The following is a 14,167-nucleotide window of genomic DNA, read 5'->3' as shown; positions in this document are numbered from 1 at the left end:
GCCTTGGCGCACCCATTCTCTCTCTCTTTCTCTGTCAAATAAAAATAAAAACTCTAGGAACTGCCTCAGGGTAACCTTGAGTTAACAGCAGAACATCTCTCCTGGCCTGTGACATAGTTGCCTGTAAGTGCAAGACACATTGTCTTGATTCTGTGCAAATAAATAAGATAAATAAATAATAGCCTTTGGAAAACAAGCCAACAAGGTCTGGCCTTGGGGGCTTCAGTCAGTAAGGAATTACTGGCTGCTCACCAGGCCAAGGGGATGTTATCTAATCGTGACAGCCCCAGCAAGAGCTACATTCCTGTTTTTATTTTCCTTTAAGCTTGAGTACTGATTGTGTAAATCCCAGGATAGCTCTTGCTTCCTGATGTAAAGGGAGCCATTAATATTGATCCTCAAGGGACGTGGAGGCAGGGCCCTGGGCAAGTGGGACAAATCTCCTGTCTGCCCCTTTCTGAGAAAATGTACTTCAGGCCAGCCACCTTCACTATCTGTCCATCGGTTGTCCTTCATCCATAAAGCCAGTCAACCCCCAGGCTACCCTGATGGTGATCCGCACGCAGTGTCTTGGATGAAGGTGAAAGTGAGCTCTGAAGCTCTCCCCAGGGCTGGAGCTTCCTTTGTGCCTCTCTCCTCTCCAGAGGACAGCTAGGGGTCGAAGCACACACTCAGCAGTTCTCCAATGCCAGCATCAGTAAGCATGGAGGGCGGGGCTGCGGAGCAGTAAGCGTCTGCCCACCCAAGCCGAGGTAGTCCTGGCAACCGAACCCTGGCGAAGGGTGCGCATTGGGCACATAAGAGGCATTAGCGGGAGTTGGGAATAAAGCCCGGTCCTGCCAGCATTGCATTGCGTTGTTTTCAGCTGTCTTTTGCACTGTTTCTCAAGGCATCCTCTCCTGTGACCTTTTTTTTTTTTTTTTCCCACTAGGGATCCAGCATTGCTCCCATGCCATGGAAGGTTTGGGCTCCCGGATGCCATCTGTGTGTCAGCTCACAACCTGGTTGTGAGTTTTCCACATGCAATAACTCGACCGATTAACCCTGGGAAGCTTGGATTCCCCACTATTCCCTGAATACGGCTCATGGCTGATTTCTGGCCTCTCGCTCCCCTATCTACTGGTAATGATGAAATAATGTATATTACGCATAATAATTTCCCAAGCAAATGAAATCACCTTGGTAATTATACCAGCCTTGAAATTCCTACAATGCGGTACCTATCTGACCTCCTTGTACTGGGAGGGGATGTCTGTGGCTCTGGCCTACAGCCCCACACATATCACTGGCAGCTGGCATTCAGACAGGGCCTCTAGAATGCCAGTGGGTTTGCAATTAGACTCCGGGAGAAAAGCCCTCAGCGTGGGCTGCATGCGCAGAAGAGGGGCAGGTCACAATCCACAGTTTCAGATGCACACAGGCTCCGACTCCTTGACTTTTAAGCCCCACTGGACAGGACAGGTATCGTCCTGACCCTCAGAGGAAGTGTGTCCAGCCCATGCATGACCTTGCCAAGGTCTACCTCTGTCTTTGCCCCTTAGCACATTATACTGTAATCAATCAGTGCCTGTTTGCTGAGCAGACATATCCCTCAGGGATGCTCAGTTCAAGGACTCTGGGTACGCAGGGCAGCTGTCAAGGACATGGTGGTTTTTTGACAACTCCCTTTATGCCATGTGGGTCAAAAAGTACTTTGTAAAATGTTCCTAAATATAACTCCAGAAAATCGCATGAGGTCTTGGGAGAGACTGGGAGGAAGGAACTTTCCAAGTAGGCCTCTAAACCACAGGCTTGTGTAAGGCCTCTGTATATCACCTCAGCCCACATTCCCAATGCCAAGGCCTTCTTGTGTTCTGTCCTCATTCACCATGGCTTTCTATGCACCAGGTCAAAAACTAAAGCATAATTATACTTTACTGGTTTGGCCCACACAAAAGAACACTTTCTTATCATTGTAGGGCTTATTTACCCACAATGCAAGGGATTTCCAGCATCTTAGGTAGGTGGGTAGAGAGTGGACATTTGAGTTCAGGGGAGGACTGGGCGCAAGGCTCACTGGCAACACAGAGCATGTGACAAAGGGTAGTAGGGTCACCGTGCATGGGCAGCCCTGCAGCCTCCAGGCTTCACCATAACTTGTAGTTGGCAAATTGTTTAACTGAATGTGGCAGGGAGGGGGATTCAGAAAATACTTGGCAAACAAGCCAATCAAAAAATGGGCTATGGAGCTAAATAGAGAGTTCTCAAAGGAAGAAATACAAATGGCATATAAGCATCTAAAAAAATGTTCTACGTCACTAGTCATCAGGGAAATGCAGATTAAAACTACATTGAGATTCCATCTCACTCCTGTCAGATTGGCCACCATCATGAAAACAAATGATCATAAATGTTGGCGGGGATGTGGAAAAAAAGGAACCCTTCTTCACTGCTGGTGGGAATGCAATCTGGTCCAGCCATTGTGGAAAACAGTGTGGAGGTTCCTAAAACAGCTAGAGATTGATTTACCATATGACCCAGCTATAGCGCTCCTAGGCATATATCCAAAGGACTCATCTCATTTCCTTAGAAGTACATGCTCAACCATGTTTATTGCTGCTCAATTTATAATAGCTGGGAAATGGAACCAGCCTAGATGTCCCTCAACAGATGAGTGGATAATGAAGATGTGGTACATTTATACAATGGAGTTCTACTCAGCGGTAAAGAAAAATGAAGTTATGAAATTTGCAGAAAAATGGATGGACCTGGAAAGTATTATACTAAGTCAGGTAACCCAGGCCCAGAAAGCCAAGCGCCACATGTTCTCTCTCATATGTGGATCCTAGCTACAGATGACTGGGCTTCTGCGTGAGAATGAAAATACTTAGTAGCAGAGGCCAGTAAGTTGAAAAGGAGACATAAAGGGTGGAGAAAGGAAGGGAGGAGGATACTTAATAGGTTGATATTGTATATATGTAATTACAATGATTGTAACGGGGAGGTAATATGATGGAGAATGGAATTTCAAACGGGAAAGTGTGGGGGTGGGGAGGGAGGGAATTACCATGGGATATATTTTATAATCATGAAAAATGTTAATAAAAATTAAAAAAAAATGGGAATACAAATGAAAAAAAAAAAAAGAAAATACTTGGCAATAGTAAAAGGTTTCCAAATGTGCAATGACCAAAAATTAATTCAAAATCAGATATGCAGTGAACCCAGTGTGTTTCCGGCAGTGCCCGCCTGCGCCGTACAGGGCGACTTCACCGTGGCCTCTGCTCTGAACACACAACCTGCGGACTCTGCGCTGCCTGGGCCGTGACGCCAGGCAACACCAACAAGCGCTGCCTGAAATGCCTCAGCTCACATTCGAGACTATTCTATGTTAGAATGACAAAGCTTCCTGCTCTTATAGGAACACAATGACTTAATTAGAGAAAACAAAGACTGAATATTTTCCTACCATCATGTCAGCATGTATCGAATTAGTACAGCTTTGGACTGTATTGCATTAGAATGTTTTATTTTTAAAAGTGTTGTTTCAGTTTATGACTTGAGTTTTATGAAATGAGTTTTGACTTGAGATGAGGGCAAAATATCCAACAGTTTCCGAAATAGCCCCAGACATACTTGTCTTTTATTCTATATGTCTCCACCAACTGATGCTCTGAACACTGATGATTTAATAACTCAAAATTTCAGTCAACTCCAGATAACGTTGAAGATGCTCTGGGTCCTGTAGTATCAAATATTCAGCCAAGATTTCATTCTTTATGTACAATAACCCAGCACACCCATCTCACTGGTATGTAAATTTGCTTTCATCTTTTATAAATGGTAAAATTCTCATATATCAGAGAATTTTTAAATATTTATTTGAGAGAGGGGGGGCAGATAGAGAGGCAGAGAATGGGCGCACCAGGGCCTCTAGCCACTGCAAATGAACTCCAGACACTTGTGCCACCTTGTGCATCTGGCTTACGTGGGTCCTAAGGAATCAAACCTGAGTCCTTTGGCTTTTCAGGCAAGTGCCTTCACCACTAAGCCATCTCTCCAGCCTGAATTGTTTTAATATAAATTTCCTTATTGTAGTGGTTTGAATTAGGTTCCCCATAAACTTGTGTGTTCTGAATATTTGATCCCAGCTGATGGCACTTTGGTAGGCGGAACCTTGCCTGAAGGTGGTTTGTTGCTGGCAGTGGAACTTAAGGGTGTTGTAGCCAACTCCCTTTTACTAGAGTTTGGCTCATTCTCTTGCTGCTATTTCCACCTGCCGTTGGTGGGGAAGTGACATCCAGCCTCTGCTCATGCCATTTTTTTCCCTGCCATCATGGAGCTTCCCCTTGAAACTGAAAGCCAGAATAAAAAGCTTTCCTCCCACCAGCTGCTTTTGGTCTGGTGCTCTGTACCAGTAACGGGAAGGCCACTACAACATTTATGATTTACTACCAGTAAGTGTTTGATTCGTCTACCTGTTTTATGAACCTACATACCAAGGGTCACATAGAACTTTCTTGGGCAAAGAGGGGTCCTTAGCTGTAGCAAGCATGGCAGGTCTCAGATGCTGGCCCTCCCACACGACTGTGATGCTGGCCATGGACAGCTGCAAGCCCAGGCTCTGTCCTCAGTGTTCCTTTGCCTCCAGATGAAGAAACCACCAGTGGCTGCTGTGAGGAAGAGGTGTGGAGGGAGAGCCAGGCCTGAAAGCACCCCGGAGCAGCCACAGGGCAAAGCCATGGATGGGGCTTGCTGGCCCACCATCTGCCCCTTCCGGCTCAGCGGTGTGTCTTGACGGCCACCCATGTCTGTTCGTAGAGAGCTGTTTCCTTCCTAGGATGGCTACAGTCATCCATCACGTAAAAATCACATCCATTAACTCTTTGCCTTTATGACATGACGTTTGTGAAATCCATCTCCCACTGATGGAAATGGAGGGTTCTCCATGCTAGAAAACTTGTGTACATTTTACACAATCCTGAGTGAAACAGCCTAGCGGCAGGACAGACAGGAACTGTTAGATGAGGAATGTGGGCATTGCCAACTTTCTTTTCTTTTCTTTTCTTTTTGGTTTTTCGAGGTAGGGTATCGCTCTAGCCCAGGCTGACCTGGAATTCACTATGGAGTCTCAGGGCGGCCTTGAACTCATAGCGATCCTCCTACCTCTGCCTCCCAAGTACTGGGATTAAAGGTGTGCGCCCCCACGCCCGACTGGCATTGTGACTTTCTGTAGATAGTAGTTTTGTCCCCTCTCCTGAGGCTGTTGTCCTGTACAATCCCTCGCCACTGGGCACTCTCACCAACATAGCCCACTTCCAGATTCTGGACTCTTCACTTCCCTGCTAGGTAAAAGCTGCATTGTGTATTTCTGCTGTGCACGTCTTGCTGTGTGTGAGGGCACGCTTCTGTGTAACGTCTCTCCCGCTGCCATCCTCCTAGGAATCGCCTGGTCTTTCTGCTGTCTCCTAGGTCGCAGGTCTTTCTCATCTACCTGGAGAAGCTCTTTATAGACCAAAGAAGCTCTTCATAAGTTCTGCCAATTGTTGTTTTTGGTCTATCAGTCACCTTTGGACTTTGTTAATCATTCCTTTTTATAGGTACAATTTTCCCTTCTTGTATTGATCATTTTATAAATTTAATTTTCATGATTACTGAGGTTTTCTGTCATATTTAGAGGTGTCCTTCCTACTTCAAAATTATTTATTATTTCTTCTTTTTCCCCCTCTGGAATCAGCGTCACACTCTAGCCCAAGTTGACCTGGAACTTACTCTATAGACCAGAGTAACCTTGAATTTATGGCAATCCTCTACCTTAGCCTCCAAAGTGCTAGAATTAAAGGATTGTACCTCCACACTTAGTAAACTAAAACTTCTCTCATATTTACATTTTTATTTTATAGAGAGGGAGGGAGGGAGAGACAGACAGAGAGAGAAATAAGTGGCACACCAGGCCCTCGGCCACTGCACTCAAACTCCAGGTGCTTGCGCCACCTAGTGGGCATGTGTGACCTTGCGCTTGCCTCATTTTTACGCATATGGCTTACGTGGGATACGGAGAGTTGAACATGTGTCCTTAGGCTTCACAGGCAAGCACCTTAACTGATAAGCCATATCTCCAGTCCATCTCTCATGTTTACTTTTATATTTTAAAGAAGGGTGTGTGTGTGTGTTATAAGTACATATGTAAGTGGAGGCCAGAGGTCAACACCAGGTAGGTGTCTTCCTCAATTTTTTATTATTTTTTAATTTAATCTAATTTAATTTTTATTTATTTATTTAAGAGAGAGAGATACAGAAATAGGCAGAGAGAGAGAGAGAGAGAGAGAGAGAGAATGGGCACATCAGGCCTCCAGCCACTGTAAACAAACCCCAGATGCATGCACCCCTTGTGCATCTGGCTTACGTGGGTCCTGGGGAGTAGAAGGTAGGTCCTTTGGCTTTGCAGGCAAATGCCTTAACCACTAAGCCATCCCTCCAGCCCCTATCCATCTTATTTTTAAGAAAGGGTCTCTCATAGAACCTGACTCAGAATAGCTAGCCAGCAATCCCCAGGACTCCTCCTGTCTCTGTCTGCACGTGCACACACACACACACACACACACACACACACACACACCCCAGCACTGGAATTACAAGTTTGCACTGCTGCACTCGGCTTTTACATGAATGCTAGAGATTTGAACCCAGGTCCTCATGCTTAAACAGCAAACGCTTTACTGACTGAGCCATCATCTCAGGCTCTGGTTTTGTCTGGTTTCATCATTTTACATTGAAATCTCTGACCTCTTTGAAACTTATTTTGGAGAAGGTGTGAAACAGTGGGCAAGAGGATGTGATTGAACAATAACCTTCACCCTGTTTATTCAAAGTCCCAGTCATGCTCTCCAGGAGCTTGGCCTGTGGTCCTGGCCAGGCTGGCATTCACCAGCCGGGCTGGGTCATCATATACCTGTGACTGACTGGAAAGGCAGAGAGCTGGGCTGGAAAGTGTCCAAGGTCCTCCTCCTCAGACAGTCAGTGACTCTGCAAAGGATGCTATCTTCCTTCCCGGCTGCATCCTTTGAGAGCTGAGGTGCCCAGCAAGAATGTGACTGGTATAAGGAACCACTTCCCTCCTTCCTGCCTCCAGACAATAAATATTTCTTGAGCAAAACCAATAGAGCATGACAGAGGCCATCCTACTGCTGCAAATCAACGATGCTGCTCCTGAAGGAACAGGAGAATCAGCAAGTGCAGGTCAGACGCCACATGGACTCTTGCTGCAAAGTAAGGAGCAATGCCATATTTTAACTGTCTGATTCATGGTGTTTGTGAACACAGCTTGTTTAATTCCTACAGTAGCCATTTTATTCACACACACACACTACAGGTCCAGAGGGCTGAGTGAGCTGTAGAGGGATGTACACCAACCATCCTAAGGTTAGCAGCTCCTAGAAGTGGATTTGGACCTGGTTGCTCTGACCCTGTCACATGTCCCTGTGAACTGACTTAATACTTTTCTTAATATTATATGCCAATTTGACCAGGCTCTGATGCTCATGGATTAATGAGACATCAATCGAGGTATTACGACATCCTTAAATATATTTTTTAAGTGTTTTTAAAAGAGGAGGTTGCATTTAAATCCAGGAATTGTAAAAATTGCCCTCCATATTACAGTGGGCCCTATCCCATCTGCTGAAGGACGAGAGAGAGAGAGAGAGAGAAAGAAAGAAAGAAAGAAACAAACAAACCTAGGGTTCCTCCAACAAAGAAAGAGCTCTACAACACTTGGGAGGCAGATGTAGGAGGATCACTGTGAGTTCAAGGCCACCCTGAGACTACATGGTGAATTCCAGGTCAGCCTGGGCTAGTGCCTCGAAAAACAAACAAACAAACAAAACAAAACAAAAACCTATAGCTTTAGGGCTGGGGAGATGGCTCAGCAGTTAAAGGCACTTGCTTGCAAAGCCTGCCAGCTCAGGTCCCCATTACACACTAAGTGGTGCATGCGTCTGGAGTTGGTTTGCACCAGCAAGAGGCTTTGGTACTCCCATATTCTTTCCCATACATAAAGAACTTGACAACTTTAACCCTTGCCTAAGCTTCCAGCTTGCTGCCTTTCCTGAAGACTGCAGACTTCCATCCTCCACAGTGATCCAGTCACCTAAAGTAAATATCTCCTCAGATCCTACTACCAAGAAAACCACAGGCTTCCCACCAGGGCCTTTGACCATCTCAAGAAGGCCCATGGCGATGGCAGACGCCTTACACAAGGGTCTGACCTCTCGCATGAGTGACAGGCCACTGAGAAGGCCCCCGACGGTCTTGTCACTTGGGGGATTGAGAAGAGGAACTGCGGAAGCCGAGTTCGTAAACCTCCCCCAGGGAAAGAACACGGTCCTTCGTGGTTGAAGAAACATGCACTCACGCCCACCTTGGGTTGGCAATGCCCATCAGCAGCTTGTCACATTACCCAAACAAGAACAGAATGATTGCCAGGGGTGGTGGTGCACGCCTTTAATCCCAGCACTTGGGAAGCAGAGGTAGGAGGGTCACCATTAGCTCTAGGCCACCCTGAGACTACATAGTGAATTCCAGGTCAGCCTGAGCTAGAGTGAGACCCTACCTCAAAAAAAAAAAAAAAAAAAGAAGAAGAAGGAAGGAATGATTCCCGAAGGCAAGCCTCAGAACATGACCATGACAGGCGTGACTCAGGTTCAGTTCACGGACGGCTGGACTCTCCACGGCACCGAATCCAGACAGCCATGGGCCAGGAGGATGGGCTGAGGCCTGGGGGAAGAAGACCCACTCTCTTTCTGGTTTTCTCTGATCTCTCCCTTGCTGTTATTTTGATCCCACTACTTCTGTTTTTAAATTTTGATTCACAAAACGGTTGTTTTTAGGGCTACAAGAAATTGTGAAACACAATGCCTTGCATTCGCTTCTCCATTTCACTTTCATGGAGAGAAGAGTGTTGGGGGGGAGGGCGGGCTACAAACTGCATATAAACAATCCTTTGTCACAGGGAAGGTCTACATTTATTGCCTTTGTCACAGGGAAGGTCTATATTTATTGTGATGGTATTCCAATTTTTCAGAGTGCCTCAGAATTCCATTTAAAATAATTAGTTTACGGCCAGGTTGTGCTGTGCAAAGATGTCCGTGTCCATAGCTTTAACTAGGCTCCTGATGGAGCCTTCATGAAGGGAGCTAGCAGAGTCACCAGCATAGGTAGGCTCATGACGGATCCAGCTGAAATTTCCTCTAGAGGTCAACATGAAATCCCTCTGTCACCTGTCTCCATCCAGTCTGTTCAATCTCTCCCTGTGTTTGTTTGTGTTTTGAGTTGGAATTCAGAAAAGCAGGGAGGCTAGCAATGAGGATATGTGAGCCACTGCACAGAGGAAGGGGCTTCTGGGAGGCATAAAGATATTATCTGACTCTGGGGAGAACTGTTCCTTCCACCTCCTTAGCATGTCTTTGGGTGAAGGGTGGTGTCACAACCAGGTGAGTGACTGGCAGACTCCAGTGGATCAACACTTGAAGGAGGGGACTGCAGTGCTGATATCTGACCCCCCCACTTCATTTCATCAGGAGGCAGGAGGCGAGTTCCCTCCTCTGAAGACATGAGGTTCCCTCCCTTGATGATGTCTGCCTACCTACAGCGTTATGACCTGCTGATCCCGCAGGATCCAGACCACAGTAGGCCCCAAAGCTTAGTGCTGCCTATTACAGATCCAGGAGCAAGCCAGAGTTCCTTCAAAGACACCCAAGTCTGCAGGAGCTGGCGGGTCAGCCTTCCTTCCTTCCAGCCTCTGGCATAACCTCATGCTGCCCTCTTTCCCTGGCCACTAGCTCTGGAGCAGGTTCTCTGGGAGGGAACACCAGTGGCCACCTCCAGCAGGTAGCAATATCAACTTCCTCCAGGACCCATCAGAGACCCTGGGTTCTCAGCTCTCCTACAGTCATTTCCCAGTGGTTTTCAGTGATGTCTCCCCTGGGCCCAGGCCTCTGGTTCCTATACATGTGATGGGGGCTAAATCATGTGCCTTAAAATGACGTATGGAGAGGGCTGGAGAGATGGCTCAGTCGGGAACGTACTTGCCATGCAGGTATGAGCACGCAAGTTTGGATCCCCAGCACCCATGTAAAAGCCAGGTGTGGTGGCGCACATCAGTAAGCCTAACACCGGGGAGTTAAAGACAAAAGGATTCCTGAGGCCTGCTGTCTAGCTAGTCTAGTTGAATTGGTGAACTCTGGGTTCAGTTACAGACCCTATCTCCAAAGTAAGGTGGAAAGAAATTGAGGAAGAAACCCAATGTTAGCCTCTGGCCTCCACACACATTCTCATGTACATGCATGCTCCCCTACACACACGTGTGTGCCCACATGGATGTAACGCACTCATGCACACACATACAACACAAGACACAAGGAAGCCCTTCCCCTGTGCCTATGCATGTGTCTTTTATTTTATTTTTTTAGCCCAGCCTGACCTAGAATTCACTATGTAGTCTCGGGGTGGCCTCAAACTCACAGTGATCCTCCTACCTCTGCCTCCTGGAACTAAAGGCGTGCACCACCATGCCGGGCTACAAATGTGTCTTTTTCAGTGGTTGTGTTTGTTGGTGTTGAGGATCAAACTCAGGGCCTGGAGGACACTAAACACATGCTCTACCACTGAGCTTTTCCTCCAATCCCACTTATGTGGAAAGAGGGTGTCTGTAGGTGTCATTAGAGCTGGGTGGGGTCGTGCCTGATGAGGGAGAACTCTAACCGTACTGGAAGGCCCGTGGGGTTGGCAGCAGAGGTGCGAGGGGATGCAGAACTCCAGCTGGGGAATGCCAAGGACTGCCAGAAGCTGGAGACTTAAGGGAGGACACCACCTGGGGGCCCTGGCACCATGATTTCAAACATGCAGCCTTCAGAACAGGGGGGGATAAAGCTCGAGGTTCGAAGTTGTCCAGCTTGCGACACCGTCACAGAGACCCTGCGAGTAGACACACACTGCCTCTGCTGCTCCTGCCACGCCGTTTTCCTGCATGTGTGTGTGTGGTACGCATGCATGTGTGAATGTGCGTTTGTATGTGTGTCTTCCCACACTCTCGTCATGCTCTCTCCTCCCCACTAGCCTGAAGCTAAGACGCTTGTGCCCCCTGGGGTCCCACCCAGTGCCCTGTTAGGCTCCGCTGCCTCTCCCTCTCGCCGGCCTGGCCACGCCCTGGGCGCTCACCCTGCAGAAGCACCTCGCCTTGCTCCGTAGAGGGCCCCAGGTATGGCGGCCCTGGCGTTTGCCAAGAGGCTCTGTTCAGCTGTTTCGGGACTGACTTGATTGCTTGTGTCTGTAGCCAAGTCAGCTTGGGCCTCCCACCCCAGAGTCTGGTGTACAACAGGCCTCGACAGGTGTTTTGGGCCTGCAAGGAGAGGTACAAGGCTCCTAACGCATGGCTACTCAGGACCCGCCACCACGGCACCGCCTGATGAGCAGGACACTCCTTGCTCATGGTCCCAGAAGACACTGGGTTCCCAAGGACGAGTCCCTGCCATCTGACCAGCAACAGAGTCATTCTGAAAGCTCACAGGTGACTGGAGGGGGGCAGAGGGAGGCGGGGAGAGGGTAGAACTGGTCAGATCCCCAAACTGAAGCCCACCGAGTCCTGAACAGCTCAAGGCCTTTCCCAGCTCTCAGTACAGAGCAAATGGAATGGCAGGGCCTGCCCCGCGAGAGCTAGGCACAGGCAAGAGCCCTGAGGACCATGGCAACTGCAAATCAAAGGCAATTTTCAGCCAGCCTTTCAGCAGCACCTTTGCTTCCAGCTTTGGTTTTAATTAGGGCGGCACAGCTCATCTCTAAGCAAGGCTTGGGAATTGCCAGGTTCTCATGACACACTGTGTAATTTGGCAGCTTGTCTTTCTAGGGAGCTGTTGGTTGTGATCAGACCACCTCAGGCCAACTGTGTTCTGGGAGTTCCCACTCCCCCACCCAACCCCACCCAGCAGCATCTGGAGAGCCATTCTAACCTGGGATGCAGGAGCCAGGATGGCGAAAGGATGTCTGGTGTAGGGTCTGGAGGATCCCCGTGACCTCCGCCCTCCCTTTTTTTTTCCCTCCTTCCCTCCCTCCTTCCTGCCTTCCTTTCCATCCCTCCCTCTCTTCTTCACTCTTTCTTTCTTCTTCTTTGAATTTCTTTGACAGTATCAGCCCAGCTCATGATCTTCTTGCCTCCTCAAAGGGCAACACTGAGTCCAAAGATTAAGAAACTCCCATTATTCCTGGTCATGGAGCCAACACTGAGACTGCTGCTGATTTCAAGGGTGCTGGGGCTGGTTAACAGCGCTGGGGCACACCCAGTGCATGCACTGCATGCCTAGCTTCCTCATCTGTGCAGTGAGCATGCACTGCATATGTTTGTGTACTTATCCCGCAGTTTGCAGAAATAAACTCCCACTGTAAGTGGAAGGCTCATTATTGCTGTGACATCCCTGAACAACTGCAGCCTTTCAGGGGACATCATGCTTGCTTTCTTCTGCTGCTACGATGGGTGTTTAGCGAACACAGGGCACGATGAGAGCCTGGCTGCAATGGCCTCAGGGTGTCTAGGTCCTCTGTGACCCTGTCTATTGTGGACATTCCAGTCCTGATCATAGCAGGGCCTGGCCAGCCTCTCCCTCGACAGCTCCAGTATCTACAGAAGGAGGAGAGGTTTTGTGATAACCTTCAGGGAGCACCATGTTTGGGGAAAACCATTCCTGGATGTGCTGGGTGAATACTGTAGTGGTTTGATTCAGATGCCCCTCCACCCCTATAAATCCAAGGAGTTCTGAATGTTTGGTCATCAGCGACTAGCAATTTGGGAGGTGGAGTCTTGCTGGAAGAGGTGTTTTGTTGGAGATGGGCCTTGGGGTGTTATAGCCAGCTTCCCCTTACCAGAGCTCAGCTCATTCTCTTGCTACTGTTTTTCTTTATTGTTTTATTCACTTATTTATTAAATATAGAGGGAGAGAGATATATGAGAGAGAATGGGCACACCAGGGCCTCTAGCCACTGCAAACAAACTTCAGATGCATGTGTCACCTTGTGCATCTGGCTAACATGGGACCTGGAGAATTGAAGGACCTGGGTCCTTAAGTTTCATAGGCAAGCACCTTAACCACTAAGCCATCTCTCCAGCCCTGCTGCTGTTTTTTTTTTTTTTAACCTGCTGTGGCAAGGAGGCAATGTGAAGCCTCTGCACATGCGATGCTGTCCCCTGTCATCATGAAGCTCCCCCTTGAGACTATAAACCAAGACAAACCCTTTCTTCCCACCATTGGCTTTTGGATAGGTATTTTGACCCAGCAAAATGAAGGTAACTTCCCCAGAAAATTGGTGCCAGAAGAGTGGAGTCATTGCTGCTAGAAACCAGAATGTGTAGGGTTTGATCTTTTGGGACTTACTTGGGCAGGGGAATATGGAAGTATTTGAAACCTTGGTCAAGTAGATGCCTTGAAGTGCTGTAAGTAGAGCTTGATGGGACATTCTGGTCAGAAGTGAAAGATCTAAATGAAGAAAGAACTATGGACTGTGAAGCTGGATTTATGTGGGAAAGAAGAGATTTGGCTGAACTTGGCTAGAGGCACTTTGTATGGGAGGCTGACTGTGGTCTTCCTATATCCTTAGAACTTAAGAAAAGTTAATTTAAAAGTAATGGTGGAGGGCTGGAGAGATTGCTTAGTGGTTAAGCACTTGCCTGTGAAGCCTAAGGACCCCAGTTCGAGGCTCGATTCCCCAGGACCCACGTAAGCCAGATGAACAAGGTGAATGCATCTGGAGTCCATTTGCAGTGGCTGGAGGCCCTGGCATGCCCATTCTCTCTCTGACTCTCTCTGCCTCTTTCTCTCTCTGTCCTGTCACTCTCAAATAAATAAAAATTAAAAAAATAAAATAAAGTAATGGTGGAGCTAGGATGGTGGCACACACCTTTAACCCCAGAACTAAGAAGGCAGAGATAAGGGAATTGCCATGAGCTCAAGGCCAGCCTGGGACTGGAGAGTAAGTTCTAAGTCATCCTGAGCTAGAGTGAGAGCTAACCTCAAAAGCAAAAAAAAAAAAAAAAAAAAAAGTAATGATAGGCCACAGAGCAGAAGGACATGGTCCAGAAAGAAATGAAGAGACTACAGCACAGTTCAGCTGCAATTGCTTAGGAGATTACCGTCACTGAGAT

At 47.8% G+C, this 14,167-nt stretch overlaps 1 protein-coding gene across 1 annotated transcript in view; it reads left to right on the top strand.

The window, feature by feature from the left end:
• Window positions 1-9,589: 9,589 nt before the first annotated feature.
• Window positions 9,590-14,167, top strand: part of Galntl5 (polypeptide N-acetylgalactosaminyltransferase like 5) — a 98,508-nt gene continuing 93,930 nt past the window's right edge. Inside the window, exon 1 of the mRNA XM_045160093.1 lies at window positions 9,590-9,665. Within this exon, the coding sequence (XP_045016028.1) occupies window positions 9,590-9,665 (76 nt within the window). The remainder of the gene's footprint in view (window positions 9,666-14,167) is intronic.

Source organism: Jaculus jaculus, chromosome 10, assembly GCF_020740685.1.
Source record: "Jaculus jaculus isolate mJacJac1 chromosome 10, mJacJac1.mat.Y.cur, whole genome shotgun sequence".
NCBI lineage: Eukaryota > Metazoa > Chordata > Mammalia > Rodentia > Dipodidae > Jaculus > Jaculus jaculus.
Note: the sequence above shows the minus strand (reverse complement) of the source record. Positions and strands in the feature narration are given on the sequence as shown.